Source organism: Miniopterus natalensis, chromosome 2 (genome assembly GCF_054644295.1).
Source record: "Miniopterus natalensis isolate mMinNat1 chromosome 2, mMinNat1.hap1, whole genome shotgun sequence".
Lineage (NCBI taxonomy): Eukaryota > Metazoa > Chordata > Mammalia > Chiroptera > Miniopteridae > Miniopterus > Miniopterus natalensis.
In genome coordinates, this window is record NC_142082.1 from 173,119,210 (window position 1) to 173,138,668 (window position 19,459).

At 40.6% G+C, this 19,459-nt stretch overlaps 1 protein-coding gene across 1 annotated transcript in view; it reads left to right on the top strand.

Moving 5' to 3' along the window:
* The window catches only part of MYBPC1 (myosin binding protein C1), a 126,550-nt gene that overhangs the window by 97,412 nt on the left and 9,679 nt on the right, over window positions 1-19,459 (top strand). Inside the window, exons 11-22 of the mRNA XM_087813799.1 lie at window positions 5-110; window positions 1,101-1,267; window positions 2,668-2,830; window positions 3,783-3,889; window positions 4,207-4,340; window positions 8,897-9,056; window positions 9,416-9,520; window positions 10,305-10,493; window positions 11,589-11,723; window positions 14,767-14,820; window positions 15,591-15,758; window positions 16,995-17,083. Of these exons, the coding sequence (XP_087669925.1) occupies window positions 5-110; window positions 1,101-1,267; window positions 2,668-2,830; window positions 3,783-3,889; window positions 4,207-4,340; window positions 8,897-9,056; window positions 9,416-9,520; window positions 10,305-10,493; window positions 11,589-11,723; window positions 14,767-14,820; window positions 15,591-15,758; window positions 16,995-17,083 (1,577 nt within the window). The remainder of the gene's footprint in view (window positions 1-4; window positions 111-1,100; window positions 1,268-2,667; window positions 2,831-3,782; window positions 3,890-4,206; window positions 4,341-8,896; window positions 9,057-9,415; window positions 9,521-10,304; window positions 10,494-11,588; window positions 11,724-14,766; window positions 14,821-15,590; window positions 15,759-16,994; window positions 17,084-19,459) is intronic.

The following is a 19,459-nucleotide window of genomic DNA, read 5'->3' on the forward strand; positions in this document are numbered from 1 at the left end:
CCAGAGCCTCCAATCATGGTGACCAAACAGCTGGAAGATACAAATGCTTACCTTGGGGAGAGAGTGGAATTAGAATGTGAGGTGTCTGAAGATGATGCTAATGTAAAATGGTAAATAGCTTTGCTGAGGTCTGTTCATTTTTAATAGACACACACACAAAAGTACCTTCAAAGTCTGGGGACCAGGAGATTGCATTTACAGATATGAAAAGAATCTCAATCTCATTTGTGTTAGTAGAAATGGTAACTAAAACAATACTAAGATATTGTGATGTTTATTTTTTACTTATGAAACTAAAAAGAATCTGGAAATTTGTATTGGTAAGAGTGTAGGGAAGTAGGCACATTCTAATAAATGGATGGCTCAAAGTTGCCCGGGTCTGTTCAACCCCAAAGCCCATAGATGCTCTTCACCTCTAGCCCATGCTTCCCCTCACTGTACCATGCTGGCAACTGACATGGAAAATATACTTTGTTTTTTTCATTTTATTCCTTAATCATTTTATTGTTATAGTACTTCAGACAAATATTTCAGACCGAGAATCATCAGTTACTTTAAAAAATAAAAACCAATTTTTTTTTTGTCAGCTGGGAAGTGTTTTCTCAAGTTCTCTTTGAGTCACCTCAAAATTAAAGACTAAAAGATTCAGAATCCTAAAATAAAATGTTTTGTTGAGAAGTACAGTAAAGTACATGGCTGGAGTCAATTGGTACTACAGAGTAATTGGTACAGCGTAGATTGTCCATTCTAATCTGGAATCATAGCTATCTTTAAAATGTATCTAAACGTTGTTCTCACCAGTATACATCAAAAGCCTAAACATGGGTGCTATCCTCTCTTAGCATAGTCATCTGATTGATCTTGAGTGGAAAGAAGGGGCTTATGTTCTTTTAATGTAGTCTTTCAGACAATATTTGTTATAATATTCAATGCTGGATTGATGTATATATTCTTTAATTCAATAAATAGTTCTCGAGTGTCTGGTATCTTGCTAGATACTTTGCGAGACACTGGGATGTGGGAAAAACAAGACCAATGAGGTCCATCTCCTGAAGGGTCATTTATTTAAAATTTTTTTTTAATAATCTATTTTAACCCAGGTTTAAGAATGGTGAGGAGATCATCCCTGGTCCAAAATCAAGATACAAAGTTAAAGTGGAAGGCAAAAAACACATTTTGATCATAGAAGGAGCAACCAAGGCCGACAGTGCAGAATATTCTGTAATGACAACGGGAGGACAATCATCTGCTAAACTTAGTGTTGGCTGTAAGTGTGACTTCCTTGGATGTTTTCCATGTTGGTTACTAATGGTGTTGCATTTGTTAATTCTGTTGTAGAAAAATGTCCATCTATTTGATTTCTACTTGTGGCAGATTTAACTGTAAAATTAAATTCCATTCTAGCTGAGTGTCTGTGTCATATCAGTCAGGGTCTCTGAGAAAAGAACCGACTATTTAATTTAACCATAGAGCACCAATATTGAGAAGGAAGTATAAAAACCACCTGCCAGAGAAGTTACCCATGGTTATGAAATATTTTAATCTCCAAATCATATAAATAGATGATAACTACTTAGACACGATACCAAATCTTGATCAGGTTTACTTAATCCATAGGTGCACTTGCTATCTGTTCATTAAGTAAACATTCAACATTCTGCAATTACACTTGAGGTGAGAAGTTACTCAACTAATAGGCCTCAGTTGAGAGCACTGTAAGAGCTAATTTGCGAATATACTTCAGAAGCATGAGAGAATTAATGTACTTCCCCAAATGCCCACTGTTAGTCAGTTCTCAGTGGCAGAGCCTGTCCCTTTCGATGATCATATATGATCACTGAATTATTCAGAAGTAATTTCGGCACACTCCTATGTTTCATGGAGTGGTGGCCATTTTAGTTTAATATTAAAAAAGGTTTTTATAACCATACGCAGATCCTTAACTGTTATTTGCATCCAGTTAAAACAATTACAATCAGTTCTGTGATAATGCAACATACGCATTTCTAAAAATCACTGCTATCCAAAGTCATGAAATAAAAACCAAAGGACTTGTGGGGGAAATGGGGTTATGGGCATAACCCTCAAAAATTTTGTCAGCAACATATTTAAAAACACACAATAAGAACCTAACAAAAAACATTTGCACAGTTTTACACATGTTAAATGGTTAATAAATAATATAGTGGATATGGCCCTTTACCTTAAAAAAGACCTGACATTTGCTTGTGGAAGTGGTGTCAGAAGTGTTGTGCCTTGTGAGCTATTGTGAAATGGTGGACAGAGGTTATGTGAAATTGGATGGATGATGGTAATCTCAGCTGTGCATGGGTGTGGCTCATGTCACGGGTGAACTGAGGTGGCTGGGGACGTTTGAGTTGTGTGGGTGGGGTGGGTGGGGCTTTTTGCTCAGTCCTACCTGGCTCAGCTCAGTTGGGTGCAGTTTTTTGAATTCACCTAATCTTTGTCATGAATGAAATTGTCTGTAATCAAACATGAAATTTGTGTTACTCTCCAATTGTCCCCTAATATATTAATTGCATTAGAACAAATTCTCATTTTCAAAATAATCATTAACAGCAAAACTGACTGTACCACTGTGAAATGACACCATCTTGGCCTGTCTAGATTGAGTTTGGCACTTATAACCGTCTACTGTTTCTGTAGTGAAGCCTCTGAAGATATTGACACCTCTAACTGATCAGACTGTAAAACTTGGAAAAGAAATCTGCTTGAAGTGTGAAGTCTCTGAAAACATAACAGGAAAATGGACTAAAAATGGACTCCCCGTTCAGGAGAGTGACCGTCTAAAAGTTGTACACAAAGGAAGGTAAGCAAGCGAGGCGATCCCTAAGTGAGGTCTGGCCCCCGTCTTTACTTTCTTCCCTTCCTAAATTACATAGTTGGCAAGGAAGGATGTTTGAAGAGGAGTCATAGGGAAAGGATCTAGTTCTGATTCATTGCTTCCAAATAGCAAGAGTGTGTGCTTTCTCTGTTGTACATCATGTCCTGATCCTGGGTCTGCACCTTACAATGTGGTGCTTTGTTTATTCAAAACCCACTGACATATTCTATCTAAACATGAGGTTAGAGGAATGATACTGAATTCTAGTTGAGGAGCTGTTTGAATTGGATTATTTGTCCCTAACCAATAAGTATCACATGACCTTTCCACAATTTTTTTCTTGTTTAGGAGGGGACAAAATATCCTAAAATCTAGCAAAAAATCTAAGGCATGGGTTCTCAAACTTGGATCCATGGATCCTAAAGAGATCATGAATGAACTTTAAGGGCCCTCATAAATCCTCTGAAATTGTAAGCAAATTATGTGTTTACAAAAATACTTGTTTTTGTCCAGCAAGAAGATCGATTGTGCCCATCAGATTTTCAGTGGTTCATGACCTCAGTAAAGTTAAGAAGTATTACTCTTAGGTTTGTTATATAAAGCCAAAGTCAAGGTTATTCTTAATAATTTCTAGAATCTAAAAGTATAGCATTAGTGAGATATTTTCTTTTAGATTTTTTAATGCTATGAGATTAAAAAAAAGGAATAAGAGATTCTTGACTAATAAATAAGTTGTATTTATAGAGATAATTCCATATAGTCTAAAATAAATACTTAATATGGATCAACAAATAGGATAATTAAGACTTCACACTATTCTCTCTCCAGGCTGCACTAAACAAGTTAACAGATAAAACCCAGGTGTCTCCTCGGTTTGGATCATATACAATCCAAATCTTTGCAAAGTCTTAGAAATATGTTTTTTTCATTTCCTTAGAATCCACAAATTAGTGATAGACAATGCTCTCATTGAGGATGAAGGTGATTATGTATTCACACCAGATGCCTACTCTATTACCTTGCCTGCCAAAGTTCATGTTATTGGTGAGTAGATAAAAGAAGTCTTGGCAGAGTCCCGATCTTTTATTTTTGATTTTGTTCACCTTGGAATTGTAACATATTTAAAACTGTGTGATATTTAAAGAAAAAAAATACATGAACTGTTACTGATCACTAATCATAATAATTGATTCTTAAGAAATCTTACAATGAAGTAGTTCTGCAAGGTGCCAGGTACTATATACATTAACTCCTCTTACATTCTTTTTGGCCAGATAAAATATTGGCACTAGCCAAGTACTAGCCCAGATGTTCACATGGGAATGACTGTCTGATAACAAAGGCCATGTTTAATATTCCAGATCCTCCTAAAATCAACCTGGATGGTCTTGATGCTGACAATACAGTGACAGTAATTGCAGGGAACAAGCTTCGTCTTGAGATTCCCATCAGTGGAGAACCCCCTCCTAAAGTTATTTGGAGCCGAGCAGATAAGGTTTGTTCTACACACACACACACACACAAACACACACACACCACACGCACACACACACACCCCCACACGCACATGCACACACACACACACACACACACCCACCCCCACACGCACACTCCCCAGCTCACTTCCTGACCTCCATTAGTCGGGTGAAAGAAGCAGCAAGTAACTGTACAGGGGTCCAGCAACAGTATAATTCCTTTGATAAAGAAAGCTCACTGGTTTTCAGGCAAATGTAATAATCATCCATTTACTTTTCATATTTGTAATCACCTACCATGTGACCAGGCATGTTTCTATGTGCAGTGAACAAGATTCCATTTTTCATTCTAATGAATGTCAGGGAATGGGATGGAAGAGAAGGAGACAGTGAACTATTAAATAAGTAGGTGGACAAGATTATTTTGCATAGTAATAAGTGCTATGAAAACTAAGCAAAAATAGGCTAATATGATTAGCAAGCGACTGTGTGGTGAATGACAACAGCCTCTCTGAATGACGACAAGGAACCAATTATGTGAAGAGCAAAGGAGAGAGATTTCCAGGTGAAGTCAATGCAGGTGCAAAGGACGAAAGGAGAGAATGAGCTTGATGTGTGGGGGGAATAAAAAGAGCCGGCGTGGCTGTGGCAGAGTGAGGGAGAGAAAAGTAACGTCGGAGCGGTGGCCTGTACCAGCTCATACATGACCCTGTGGCTTCCTATATAAAATGTTTTGTGGGCAGCAAAACCACGCTTTATGATTCTATAATTATGGATACATGTCATGATAGATTTGTCAAAATCCACAGGGTGCAAAACACCAAGAGTGAACCCTGATGTAAACTATGGACTTTAAGTGGTAGCAATGTGTTAATGTAGGTTCATCATTTGCAACAAATGTCTGCTCCGACATGGGATGTTAGTAGTTGGGGAGGTTGTGCATATGTGGGGCAGGTTGTATGAGAGCTCTCTGAACTTTCCATTCAATTTTGGAGTCAACCTAAATCTGTTCTAAAACTAATTTCTTCATCATCATCATCATTATCATCAGCAGCAGCAAAGAGTTGGAGAGTGTTTCCTCCTCTATTTTCTGGAGGAAAAAAAAGTATCATTGAGCTATGGGACAACTTCAAACAGTCAAATATAAGAGCAACTGGAGTCTCCAAAAAAGGGGGCCAGGAAAATATTTAAAGAAATAATGGCCAAATTTTTTCTAAATTTGATAAAACTATAAATGCAGATACAAGAAGCTCAATTAAAACCAAGCACAAGAAGCATTAAGAAAATGACACCAAGACCCAGCATAATTAAATTTCTCTAAACTCATAAGTAAGCAAAAAATCTTAAAAGTAGACAGAGAAAAAAGTCATTTAAAACACTGGAATATAGGCAGGGATGACTTCAGATTTCTCTGGAATCAAGGCAATTGAGAGTATAGTAAAGCAACATTTTTAAAGAAAAAAACCTGTCAACCTAGAATTCTGTACTCAGCAGAAATACTTTTCAGAAATGAAAGCAAAATAAAATGATTTTCAGATATATAAAATCTGAAAGAAATCATCACCAGCAAACCTTCACTACAAGAAATGCTAAAAGAAGTCCTTAAGTTAGAAGGAAAATGATACCAGATGAAACATTTTCACAAAGGAACAAAGAGCATCAGAAATGGTAACTATACAGATAAACATATAAGAGTTTTTAAAAAATATTTAAGTCTCTTAAAAAGATAATTGACTCAAAAATAATAACAATGCACTGTGTGGCTTATACTATAGGTGTAACTAGGTGTAAATAAAATTTATAACAATAAAAACCTAAGGTCAAGTAGGGAGAAATGGAGGTAAGGATCAGGAGAGGTGAAATGGAAGTATGCTATTGTAAGTTTCTTTTGTTTGCTATACATGAAGTATTACAGTATCATGTGAAGGTAGACCATGAAAAGTTAAAGATGCATACTATAACCTAAAGGACCTACTAAAATAAAAAAAGATTTATAGCTAATAAGCCAACAAAGGACATAAAATGCAATCACAAAAACAATTAATTCAAAAGAAGGCAGAAAAGAAGCATAAAGAACAGATGGGACAAGTAGGAACAAAAATAGCAAGATATAGAATTACAAAGAGAAATATATAAATTAGAGATTTCAATATTCTTCTCTCAATAGTTCATAGAACAAGAAGACAGACAATCATTAAGGATATAGAAGATTTGAAGAATACTATCAACCATCTTGACCTAATTGACATTTTCTAGAACACTCCATTGAACAAGCAGAATGGGCATAATTTTAATATGCACATGGGAAATTTACCAAGATAGACCATAAAAAAAGTCTCTATAAATGTTAAAGGATTCAAGTTATGCAAGGTATGTTCTCTGACTACAATGGAATTAATTAGAAAGCAATAACAGAAAGATATCTGGAAAATTCCCAAATATTTAGAAACTAAGTAGCATTTTTCTAAACAACTCATGGATTAAAGAAGTAATCACAGGGAAAATTAGAAAATACTTATGAGCACACCACATACCAGAATTTGTGAAATGCTGCTAAATCAGTACTGAATAGCCTTCTATCTATAAAAGAAATGGAATTTGTAGTTGAAACTTGTCACACAAAAAAATCCCAAGACTAAGATGGCTTTATTGGAGAATTCTACCAAATATTTAATAAATAAATAATACCAATTCTACACAAACTCTTCCAGAAAATCAGAGAAGAGAGAATAGGAGTGTTTCTCAGCCCACTCTTGAAGGCCAGTATTACTCTTACAGCAAAATCAGAAAAAGACATTACAAGAAGAGAAAACTACAAACCAATATCACTCATGAACATTGAAGCAAAAGTTCTAGACAAAACTTAGCAAATTGAATCCAATGATGTGTAAAAGGAATAATACATTATGACAAAGTAGAGTTTATCCCAAGAATACAAAGTTTGGTTTAACACTTGAATCGATTAATATTATTTACCGTATTAACAAACTAAGTGAAACAAGTATGATCATCTCAATAGACACAAAAACATTTGACAAAATCCAACAGTTTAATATCTCTCAGCAAACTAGGAAGTGAAAGGAACTTTCTCAACGTTATAAAGACATCCATGAAAATTCTGCAGCTATCACCCTACTTAATGCTGAAAGATTGAATGCTTTCCCCCTACGAACAGGAACATTTCTCTTCAACACTGTACTGGAGGTCTAGCCAGGGCAATCAGGCAAGAAAAAGAAATAAAAGTAACCATATTAGAAAGAAGAAGTAGAACTGTATTTATATTCAGTTGACAATCATAGATGTAGAAAATCCAATGTAACATATAAAAAATCCACTGGAACAAATGGTCACGGTAGCCTTATTTGTATTTTCCAAAAGCTGAAAACAATGCAAATGTCCATCAACAGGTGAGGTGTGCACATGGCTCCCAAGGCGCACGGGGACACCGTGAGGAGTGATGGAAGTCATCGGCATCTTGATTGCGGTGGTTACACAATCACATAAATTTGTCAAAATTCATAGAACTGTCTATTCAAAAAGTGTGAATTTTATTCTGTGTAAATTATAACACAACAATGAACAAAATAAAATATAGAAAATGGAAGAGGATAATGTAACACCTCTTAAATATTTTTCTTTCCACATGAAAAAAAGCAGAACATCTTTTATAACCTTAAGATTAGAATTTGGCTAATATAATAAAATGTTCTATTATAAAACAAAAAAATTACAAAAACTATTTCAGGGATTCTTACAGTTGCTGCAGTCTTTTGTTATTGAAGATGTATGAGTTCTAATCCAGAGACAAAAGAGTAGAGAGTTACCAGTTAGTGGGAAATTACTTAGATTACCTAAAGTTACCTTGATCGTCTGTGTTTTGCCTCTTTGTTTACTGGCCGTTCATTGTATTGAAGATATAACTTGGGAATAAAAAAAACCACTGATGCTGTTTTAAATTCTGGTTTAAGAAAAATGGAATGAAAGAAGTGAAGGAAAAGAAGGAAGGAGGAGCAGGAGAAGGGAAAAAAGAAAATAGAGTAGAAGGCTCGACCTCACTGTCTTTACTTTGGGAATGAGAAGCTCATTCTTTTGTGGACGTCCTATAGGAAGGGAAAACTCAATACTCAATAACTTGTATGAAAAACTGGCATTGCAGCCTTCAAACGTTTTCAATATTTTAAATATTTCAAGACATTTGAGAAAATGGGGGGGGGGAATCATTATTTAGTTTGCAGAAATGAATTTATTCCTAATTTCATGTGCAAAGAGACTTCTCTCCTAGAATAACGCTCCATACTCATATCTTTAGCCCTCCAACTTTTTCTTTGGTCAGTTAATGATTGGCGGGCTCTGGGGTCAAACCCCAGCTCTACCACTTCTCAGCTATATGGCCGTGGGCCACAGTCTTCCCATGTGTAAAATGGGATGATACCTTTGTCCTTAGAGTTGATGGAGGGTTAAACTAAGACTGTGTGTTTTAGGCGTTAGTCCCATGTGCAGCTTAAGCTATGGGGCACTCTGGCATAGTCCTTGCTGCTGTACAGATCGGATCACATTTTACTGCTTTTCTCCGTAGGCCATTATGGAGGGCAGTGGCCGGATCAGAGCAGAATCTTACCCTGACAGCAGCACTCTGGTTATTGATGTAGCTGAAAGAGAAGATTCTGGTGTTTACAACATAAATCTGAAAAATGAAGCTGGAGAAGCACATGCAAGCATCAAGATTAAAGTTGTGGGTAAGTCCACTGGATGAGTAAACTTCTAAAATCAAGTTGGCATGTCTAGATCTCGAGTAGCCTGTCAGCTTTTGATTCTCTCAGCTTTTCTGCGGAGAACAACAAAGAGAAACATAGCATAGCTATATTTTACAAGTCACTGCCTTTCTTTTTCTATCTTTGCCACTTTCCTTTCCTTCTCTTTTTCTTTCCTTTCTCTTTTTTTGTGTGGCATGGGGAACATATTGCAGTAAACATGCAAAAGTACTCAGAAGTAACACTGCTTCTATGATTATCACCAAAAAACATTTTCCAGTTAACGTTTTTCTTTGCACACACTCTCTCTCTTTTATTTTATTCTGTTTTTTTGTTTTCTACAGACATCCCTGATCCTCCAGTGGCACCGAATGTGACAGATGTGGGAGATGATTGGTGCATCATGAACTGGGAGCCTCCTGCCTACGACGGAGGGTCCCCCGTCTTAGGTAACTGCGTGTTGGTCAGTCTGTGGAACTGCCACTGGAGTTGAGGTCCTCTTTGCACATTAGTACAGAGTACATTAAAAATAGGGCATTTAGAAGAAAGTTTATTCTACTGTCTTTACATATGCATTCAAACTAAAATGCTGTATTTTGGGATGCTCTGTAAGTACTCAAGGTTTTAATAGCTCTGATGAATATTATCTGATTACTTGCTCTCTTTTTTGGTTGACATATATTCTATATAACCCTGAGTTATTTTAAAGTTATGAGTCTAACTTTAAACCATTCTACTCAGTAAATATGTTTCCATGTAATTGTGTCTATAGAGAAATTTCTTTTAGAGTTAAATACTTAGAGTATTTGCTTTCCCTATAGAACAAAAACTCTTTTCTACTTACTAATTATGAAACTCACAAAACTGGTCATTTCCCCTTCATGCATATATTTCTGGGATTCAGAGCTAAATCTATTGGGCAACTATGCCAACTATGTAAATTGGTAAGACCTACATATCTGTGATCTGCTTTTCTCTTTTCTTCTTAGTACAATTTTAATTTTTTCCAGTCCTATTATTTTTATTTTCTCCTATGATGCTAGTACTTACATTCCCTATAATCTGTCTTAAACAACTGATGAGATAAGGTGGTTTAAAAATACGTACATGCATGACTCTTGGACTTAGAGTGCTTAGAATATTGTAAAATTTAAGAACGTCTAATATCTGACAAAGTACAATTTTGGAGACCAAAGGGGAAAAAGCCACATTTCTCTTTTGTGTCACCTGCAGGCTACTTTATTGAGAGGAAAAAGAAACAAAGCTCCAGGTGGATGAGACTGAATTTTGAGCTCTGCAAAGAAACAACTTTCGAGCCCAAAAAAATGATTGAAGGCGTGGCCTACGAGGTCCGTATCTTTGCCGTCAACGCTATCGGCATCTCCAAGCCCAGTATGCCCTCCAAGCCATTTGTTCCTTTGGGTGAGTCAGGAGAGACGTGTCTTTGTCCTGGGAATCAATGCCCCAGGTTGTGACTGCTTCCTTCAGACCTCTACCTGGAGGCCTCTTGGAGTGGGTGGGTGAGCAGGAGGCTGGAGGTGGTTAGGAGTAATTTTCTGCCTAAGAAATTTGGTAGAGTTGAATGTCCTCATAGTGTTGGTTCTGGAATTCATGACCAGAATTCCAGTGACAGCTGTGGGTGGCTCCGGTTTCTGCTTCCCACTGAAAACATGTTGCTGAAATTCACACATGACCACCCTCCATTATGTCCTTCTGAAGGTAAAACCCGGCACCTTGGTGTAAACACTGTAACTGAAACAGACTGAGACTCAGTCCACAAAACACACTTGATAACTAGTTTTTGCTTTATGATCACAAACCTTTTTTTTTTTTTTAATATCTTTTTATTGATTTTTAGATTGAGAGGAAGGGAGAGAGATAGAGAGAGAAACACCAATGAGAGAGAAATGTCATCGATTGGCTGGCTGCCTCCTGCACACCCCCTACTGGGGACTGAGCCCACAACCCAGGCATGTGCCTTGACCTGGAATCAAACTGCCATCTCCTGGTAATAGGTCAGTGCTCAACCACTGAGCCACACGGGCCAGGCTACAATCACATCTTAAATGCTATTTATCGAACCAAAAGAGTCAGCTTAGCTAAGACAAAGAAACAGAAGATGAGGCCTTTACTATTCTGTGGCAGTGCAGTTTGTTTTTTCAATAGCAAGATTTAATACCAGAGTTTGTGCTTTAAAACTAGAGAGTTATGAAAAATTTACTCTAGATCATTAGATCCCAGACTTTGACTTTCTCCAACTTCCTTGGGCCTCCCAGCCTCCCACACCGGCCTCCCAAATTGGAGGGAACGTGCAGCAGCATTTTAAAGTATTTCCATGCCTAGCAGATCTTTGCTTTACACACAGCATATGCTTGAGGAGTCCTCATCAAATTTCATTATGATGTGGGTCTTCCGTGTTTATTTTTATTTGTATCCTAGCTCATTTTATTGCCATTCCTGGTGCCATCACCCTGTAGTTAATAATTTCTTCTCTTTCTGTCTCTTTTATCTTTGAAGCTGTAACCAGCCCTCCTACGCTTCTGGCTGTTGACTCTGTCACTGACACCACTGTCACAATGAAGTGGCGGCCCCCAGATCAGATTGGTGCCGCAGGTTTAGATGGCTATGTGCTAGAGTATTGCTTAGAAGGAAGTAAGTACAACTCATGGGTAAAATGAATACCACCATGACTAGGTGAGATATGCTCCCCCTTTCTTTTGTATCTCTCTCTTGGGAACTCATCTCCTTCCTACTGAAAATGACAAGCCAAAGGTCATCCTTCTAAGATGGATTAAAATTTAGCCCTTCCTTGATACTTGAGGCTAACAAATTGAGATCTCAAAAATATCCTAGCTCGGCTGCCCGATTGGACAGCTCAATTGATCTAAGACATAGGAGGGAAGGGATGCTGAAAACGGTTTGGGGACTTTCAGTTCTTGAATCAATGGAATTGAATTGTACCAAAGCGAAATAAAAGTCTAGTTAGGATGAAGGGAGTTGGAAATTCTAAACCCTATGCTGAGCAGAGGTCAGCGATCCAAATAGCTGCCTCTTTCTGGGGAATAAAGAGCAACGGCATATTTGACTATCTGATGATCATCCCCCGCCTTCTAAGGGGGGGCAGAAGAAGAATTAAGAACAAGTTTTCAGGGTTTAAGGGAAGCAGCATTAAAAATCCCACATGGAGTACGACGTGGGTTCTACATGCAGGAACTTCTCTCAGGGCCTGGGTACATAAAAATGTAATCACTTAAACTTAGGAGCAGAAAGAAACAGGAAAACAATTGAAAAATAATAGAAAAAGAGAAAATGACACAAAATATGGGCCAGAGTGTACCTAAGACCAGAAAAGATGTGAAATTCACGGAAAGCTGCTTGTGTTTTTCTATTTCCTACTTGTCACGATTTGAAAATGTCTGAATCCAACTGCCCCAGCTCTGGACTCAGCAGGCCCCATTCTAGACGACGGTAGGTGGGCCACGCACAGGGAGGCATGTTCACATCCCCGCAAAGGACGAGCCAAGGTGTAGCCTCCAAGAAATCTCTTTGGATCCCAAACTTTAACACGGATCTCACATGAAGGACAGAGAGACCACAGAGCACATTGGGGAAAATCAGGAGTGTGAACACAAACGCACCTCCCCGGGAGGAAAAAACCTCGATGGAGAAGAAGCTTCTTATGAAGAGAAAACTGCTGAGAAAGCAAAGCCCCCGGCCCCCGGACTGGGGCAGCTGTGGAAGTGCCCGGCTGGGCGGGAGGGAAGAAGAGGGGGGGACAGAGCACCCTGGTACCAGTTCCATTTTCATGCGCTGTGCTCACGGAGCACTAGGCTCGTTTGTCCAGGGCTTAGAAAGGCACTAAGCAAACCAGTGGGGACATTCTGAGGAAGTCCCCAGAGTTATCCCGGCAGGGGAGGGAGAGGGGGATGTCGCTAGGGCAACAGGTAATTTCGTGAGCGTTTCAGAATGTGGGTTGATTCCCGTTCCATTCCCCCCTGCCCTTTCAAAAAATCATGAGCACTTCAGCCTGCTGTTTATACCGCCCAGCCAGCAGGGTTGCCCCGTCTTGTATGTGTTGTGGCTGCTGACCACGAACCTTTTGTGTATGTATGACCCGGAGCAAATTCTTTACTCTTTTCTTTCTGATAGGTTTAAAAAGTAAGAAGATACAGCAAAATGATACATGGCTGTCATTTTGATGTTACCCACCTTAGATAAAATACAACGAAGTGTATTTTACATGATTTTGTGTGTGGTCTGTGTAGATATATATGTATGCACATATACATATATATAGGTACACGGTCATTCTGATGTATATACTTTGCCACATAACGTTTTGGAATTAGCTTTCTATGGAACGTGTATCTCTCTTCTTGCAGTCTTTTCTCACTTCCTCTCCATGGCTGCCCTGTTCTTCATTCTCTTTTAATGGCTGTTGTCCTCAGACTAATTTTCTGTAGTGTTTAATGCTTCCCCACACGTCAGGGTTCAGCCCGTGAGGCCTCTCTTTGTGAGATGGTGTGCTGGTTTGGATCTGCCTCTCTCTCGTTTGGGGTTTTTAACGCCTGCAGCATCTTCCTCTCCTCCGTTTCTTCCTTCGCTCTCGCCCCTCTTCTCTTGGTTTCCCTCCATTAAAGTGGTTCACAGGCGAGGGGATCGCTGTTTTTGTTCCCCTCGGATCCTGCTGCGTCCCGTTTCCTCTCGGAGTTTTCTTCTCTACTAGTTCTTTGCTCTCTCGTGCACGTTTTCCTGTCTCCTGGTTTCACTTCCTCATCAGCAGTCTCTTGACTATGAAATATCAACACAGTAGCTTCCACACCGACCACGGGCTTCAGGATGCATCTCTTTTTCAAAGTCCTAAGGAGTTTTTAGTATCCACATGCCCTCCCAGTCAGCAGAATGCTCTGGCTTGCTTCTCCCTGATATCCCTAGAAGGGCTGGAATGAGACAGAGGAGAGAGTTCCGCGGGGGCCAGGGTGGCCCCCACTCCCGATGCCCAGAAAGTCATCGTCCCAAGGCCCTGGGCTATGCCCATGACCCCCCGTGAGCCAGCAGCATCTCCTCCGCTCTTGGAGAAGGCAGAGACCACCAGCTCAATTTGTTTGCTGGACCATGAGCTTGCTGTCATGGCAGCCAGGGGCTGCCTCCTGGGCTGCTGGGGCAGTTTCCATTTCCTTTGGGAATTTGAGCCCGGGTGGGACAAGGCTGGCCTTCCTATGAGCGCCCTCACTCCCCGACTGACACATGAGCTCCCCCAGGGGAGCGCTCTGTTCCCCAGGAACTCAGAGGACCCTCCCTGGCTGGCGTAGGTGGGGCAGGAGCCAGGACGGGCCTTTCCACTGTGCGCTGCTCCCTGTGGAGTCCGGGGCCTGCGCCTCCACCCTCTTCAGGGTCTTGCTTGGGTCTTCTCTCCCTCTTGCCCCCACAGCTAGGGGTGCCCCCACCTCCTTCCACCTCCTCTTCTCTGTGGCAGGTGCCTCAGGACAAAAACCACAGTCTGAACAGAGCAGGCTGTGCCCCTCCTGAGGAATCCCCCCTCTAACGTGTTTGGTCTCTTCCGTCACTGCTCTGAAGACAAATATCTTTGCATACTTTGCATACTTTACTAACAGAGAATGCTGACTACTGATACATATTCTTCTGGTGTGAAAAGTGGGTGTCTTTAATTAATTTTAATGACGGACTCTCAAAGGTACATCAGCAAAACTGTCTGATGAAAATGGGGAGGCTGCGTATGATCTGTCAGGTAAAGTACTCTGTGAAAGCTTTCACACTTGCTTACTCTATGATAAAGTCTCTGGGAATGTCCCATGGCCCAGCATGAAGTACACCCGCCATCCACACACACAAGAAGAGTCCTTAGGGATGGAGGGGGCGGGGGTGGGCAGTGAGTTAACAACGTGGGATCCAAGCCTTCTTTTGTCTGGTGGGATTAATGCATACAAACTTTTAGAAGCTGAAATAGTTATTTGCCCTGGATGCTAGACTGAGGTGGAAGAATTGTACCTGCTCCTTATAAGGTCTTGGCTCCTGAACAGTGTTTCCACTTATTGTGGCTACGTTTCCACTTTTTGTGGATATATGCGTATTTTCTTCATAAATGGGAGCATGGTCAGATTCCCTAAGCTCGTGTTAGCGTCTCATAGTAATTAGCCAAAATGAAACAGAGAGATTATATGACTGTAAAGGTCGGCGTCTCTCATTCATAAGAATAATAGTTTCCTGTTTTTCTGAACTTTAATGTATAGGGATGGCTAAATATCATGGTTACATCCTTCACTATAAAACTGCTGCCTAATTTCTGGAGACACTATTATGCAGGAGACCCTAGCATCCTGAATACAGGTTTTTCAGAAATAGCAGACTCTGATTGTCCTCCTTCCTGTTACTTACATTGGCCAGTAGAAGCCATTTTTCATTTAATTATAAGTAAAATACTAATTTGGAGTTGACTGTACCTGTTAGAATGATTTTCACTAACATCGTCCTGCCTTCTTTTTCTTTTGTGGGTTTTAGCTGAGGACTGGATAGTTGCAAACACCGATCTGATTGACAAGACCAAGTTCACCATCACAGGTCTGCCCACGGATGCTAAGATCTTTGTGCGGGTAAAGGCTGTGAACGCAGCCGGGGAAAGCGAGCCCAAGTACTACTCTCAGCCCATTCTTGTGAAGGAAATCATAGGTAGGTGGTGAGCCTTCAAAATGTTGTCTCTGTTCCACATTATTTGCTTTCCTTTCTTAAACCAGCTTCTTCAAAACTTTCTATTTCCTTGTCATACCTTTGATATTGTATTTGTGCTTCCTGTGAGTTAAAAATAACAAAACAGCTCTTTTCAGGCAGCATGGAAGGCAGGCCCGGGTTTATAACTTGGTATGAGGGCCAGTTACAGTTAGTTAGCCTCACTGGTTCCTCACCACTGACCATTGGGAGAGACAGAGAGAGGGAGGGTGGGGGTGCAGTGAGGGCCAGTTAGTTAGCCTCACTGGTTCCTCACCACTGACCATTGGGAGAGACGGGGGGGGGGGGGGGGGGGGGGGGGTGCAGCAGTGCGAACAGTTCTTACAGCAGATGTCTCAAGCGCATCTGCAAGGTCAGAACCATTTTCCTAGTAACCTGCACACAATGTTTGACATCTGCTCTGATGGCGCTGAAGCGGGGGCGAGTCAAACTGCTGGTGCCTTAGCCTGGATCAAGTGAGCGCCACCAAACCTTGAGCTTTTCTTAACCTCACCACGTGCACTTGCGGATAAAATACAAGGGCCAGTTTTGCCTTGGAGCACCCTTTTTTTTTTTTTTTTTTTTAGTGATTTTTTTTAAGAGAGAGAGGAAGGGAGGAGGAGAGACACATATCCATGTGAGAGCCTAACATGGCTCGGCTGCCTCCTGCACACCCCTAGCAGGGATCAGACTCACAACCCGGACATGTGCCCTGACCAGCGTCACAAGTTACTGTAAAATTCCAACAGCATCATCTCAGTAGCAAGTGCTCAGTGCTCAAACTTTTTTTTTCTGGTAAGAAAGAATGGGCAGTCCTACCAGCCCATGTGGGGTTTGTAGACCTTTAATGGGTCGTTCATTGGAGAATATACTCACTGTTGGAAACTATGAAAAATATGTACAAGGTCCCAAGAGAAAGTTTGGTGTTTTTCTATAAAGTTGCTTTAGGCTTATAATGACAATAAAAATAGGAAGTTGCAGTAAAATCAAAGAGGTCAACGATAATTTTGTTCTGCTAAACTGTTAAAATATCTGAAGAAAACATTTGGAACTGAAGTTACCGTATATAATTTATTAGTGGCACATTGAAGTCTTACTGCAGAGACACAGGCAGTGAGCGTCATGTCAGTATGCTGATGTCAGGCTATTTCCAGTGTTACTATACTGACCACAAAATTGTGCTATGCTCCTCTCACTCAGAGCCTCCAAAGATTCGCATCCCAAGGCACCTGAAGCAGACCTATATCCGCAGAGTTGGAGAAGCTGTCAACTTGGTTATACCTTTCCAGGTATTAAATAATTCAGGGGTGGTTCACTTTCTCTTCCAATGCTGGGGTGTTTAAGAAGAAGAGGGAGATGCTCTAGTATTGACATTCATCAGGAGTCAGGATTTCCTCCAAGGGAGACAGGTAAAAATACTGCTCAGGTGTCGTACTGCTATATGACAGTAAAACTGTCATAGATTTTCCTTCTGCATGACACAAATGAGATCTGAAGCTCTGGGACTTTGGTGGGGTGGGAAGGAAACATCGAGGAGAGAGCAAAACAAGAAATCTTGAAGATTCTTTCTGGTCCTACCCATCTGTAAAACTGACCTTCATTCGAAGTGAAGTTCTCAGTATAACAGCCAGGAAGATGACTTGGGCTTACTTCCCACAACTACCCTGAACCAAATGAAATTCCAATAAGGGGGATTCAAATATGTAAATATTGTTAAGTCATTGCTCCAGCGAAAGAACTTGTTATTTATAAGATTAACCAGGCTTTACCTACAGTAATCAGTTTTGGTCTCATACACACACACACTCAGTCGAATACACACACACTGCACCACCACACGCTTACTCATTTGACTCTTTTTTTGGCCTCTAGACAACACTGTTTAATGGAACTTTGTACAATGGTGGAAATGTCCTATATATGTGCTGTCTGATACGGCAACCAGCAGCCAAACGTGGCTGCTGAACACTTGAAATGTACAACTAGGAACTAGTGTGACTTTTCAATTTTCCTTAATTATAGCTAATCTTAGTTTAAATAGCCACATGCTGCTATATCAGACAGCATGGCCTTGGAATTTAGGTCCCTGTCCATATTTGAACACACAGACGTACACACACACACACACACCAGAGTTCATTCAAACTCAGAGCCCCCATGAAAATCAAGCTAACCAAGCTAACCAGTGAGTTCAGGCCACCCTCATTGAACTGGGGCCCACACTTTAGAAGAGGTGGTTAGTTATCTTCTACATACATCGTACATGAAATCAGGATGAAAGCCATGGAGGATGCAAGTGTAAACACAACGGGGGGGGAGATGACTTGGCGAGGTTCCTCTCACAGCCTCAAGTAAAACCAGGAGCTGGGACAAGGCAGGCACTGGGGACCCAGCCTCAGCCCTGGACCAGAGCTGCTGAATCATTTCTACCACTAGGGCTCATCCCAGTGCCCAGATCTTGGGGGTCTGTGTGTTTCGTCTCTGTCACCTGGTCTGGGAGAGTAAAGAGCATGAGAACAGGAACCTCATAGGTATGTCATCCCAGGGGCTTCTTAGCTGCCAGGAAGCGGGTGACAAGACTGTTCCATGTTTGTATATTCGTGTAACCTCTAGAGATCTCATAAGCATTTTCTCATTTAATTTGAAAAAACACCTTGTGAGACAGGAAGGGCAGATTTCCTTATCCTCACTTGAGAAGGGAAGAAACTGATGGTCAGAGAGGTTAAGTGACTGGCCCAAGATCACACAGCAAGTAAATGGTAGTGCCAAGAGCAGAGTCTATGTCTCCTGACACTTAATCCAGTGCTTTTTTCACTTCATAGGCTATCAGACAACTCAGTCTTTCCCCCAGTAGTTAATGGCATACATTTAAGGAAATAAGACCTGGAACCATTTTTCTGCATCTTAACAATATTGTCCTCTACTTCCCATGGACAAATCTGAGCACCCCCAACCATTCTCCATGCTCTGTGGGCGGGGGTGTGATGCGTGTCTCTCACATTCCTTATGTAACCTATCAACACCACCCGAGGGACCCATGGGAAGGTCGTGCCTCACCTGACTGAATGAAGGCTTGGTTCCTGTCTGTGGAGGAGCCTGGGAGCTCAGGAATCCTAGGAAGTTTCTTTGTCATATAAACTGAAACCCATATCCGTGAATGAGATAATAATTTCTCAAAGTCTGCTTTGAAAGAATAGTTTCAGCAGCTAGAAAAAAAGAGAGAATACTAGACAATTCTGACGTGAGCAGTAGAGTAAAGTGGGATAAGAATCATTATTAATATCATTTAGATGGTGTTAATAAAACACTTATGTAGTGTGCAGAAGCTTTCTAAGCACTTCAGTCTTTATAACCACCCTGTGAGGTAGGCACTATCCTTGTTCTCATTTTACAAATTGGGAAACTGAGGCACAGACAGTTTAAGTAACTTGCCCAAGGTCACGAGTCAGAATCCAAATGTAGATTCCAGAGCCCCTAAGCCCACGCTCTTGACCATTACGCTGTGTTGTGCAGGCTCTGGAGCTGGACAGACCCGGTTGTAAAACCTGGCTCTAATGCTTACTTAGCTGCAGGGCCTTGGGCAAGTCATTTAACTCCTTGTCTTAAAAAAAAATGAGGCTAATGATACTATCTTGATATGAAGCTGACGGGAAGTAATAAGCGTC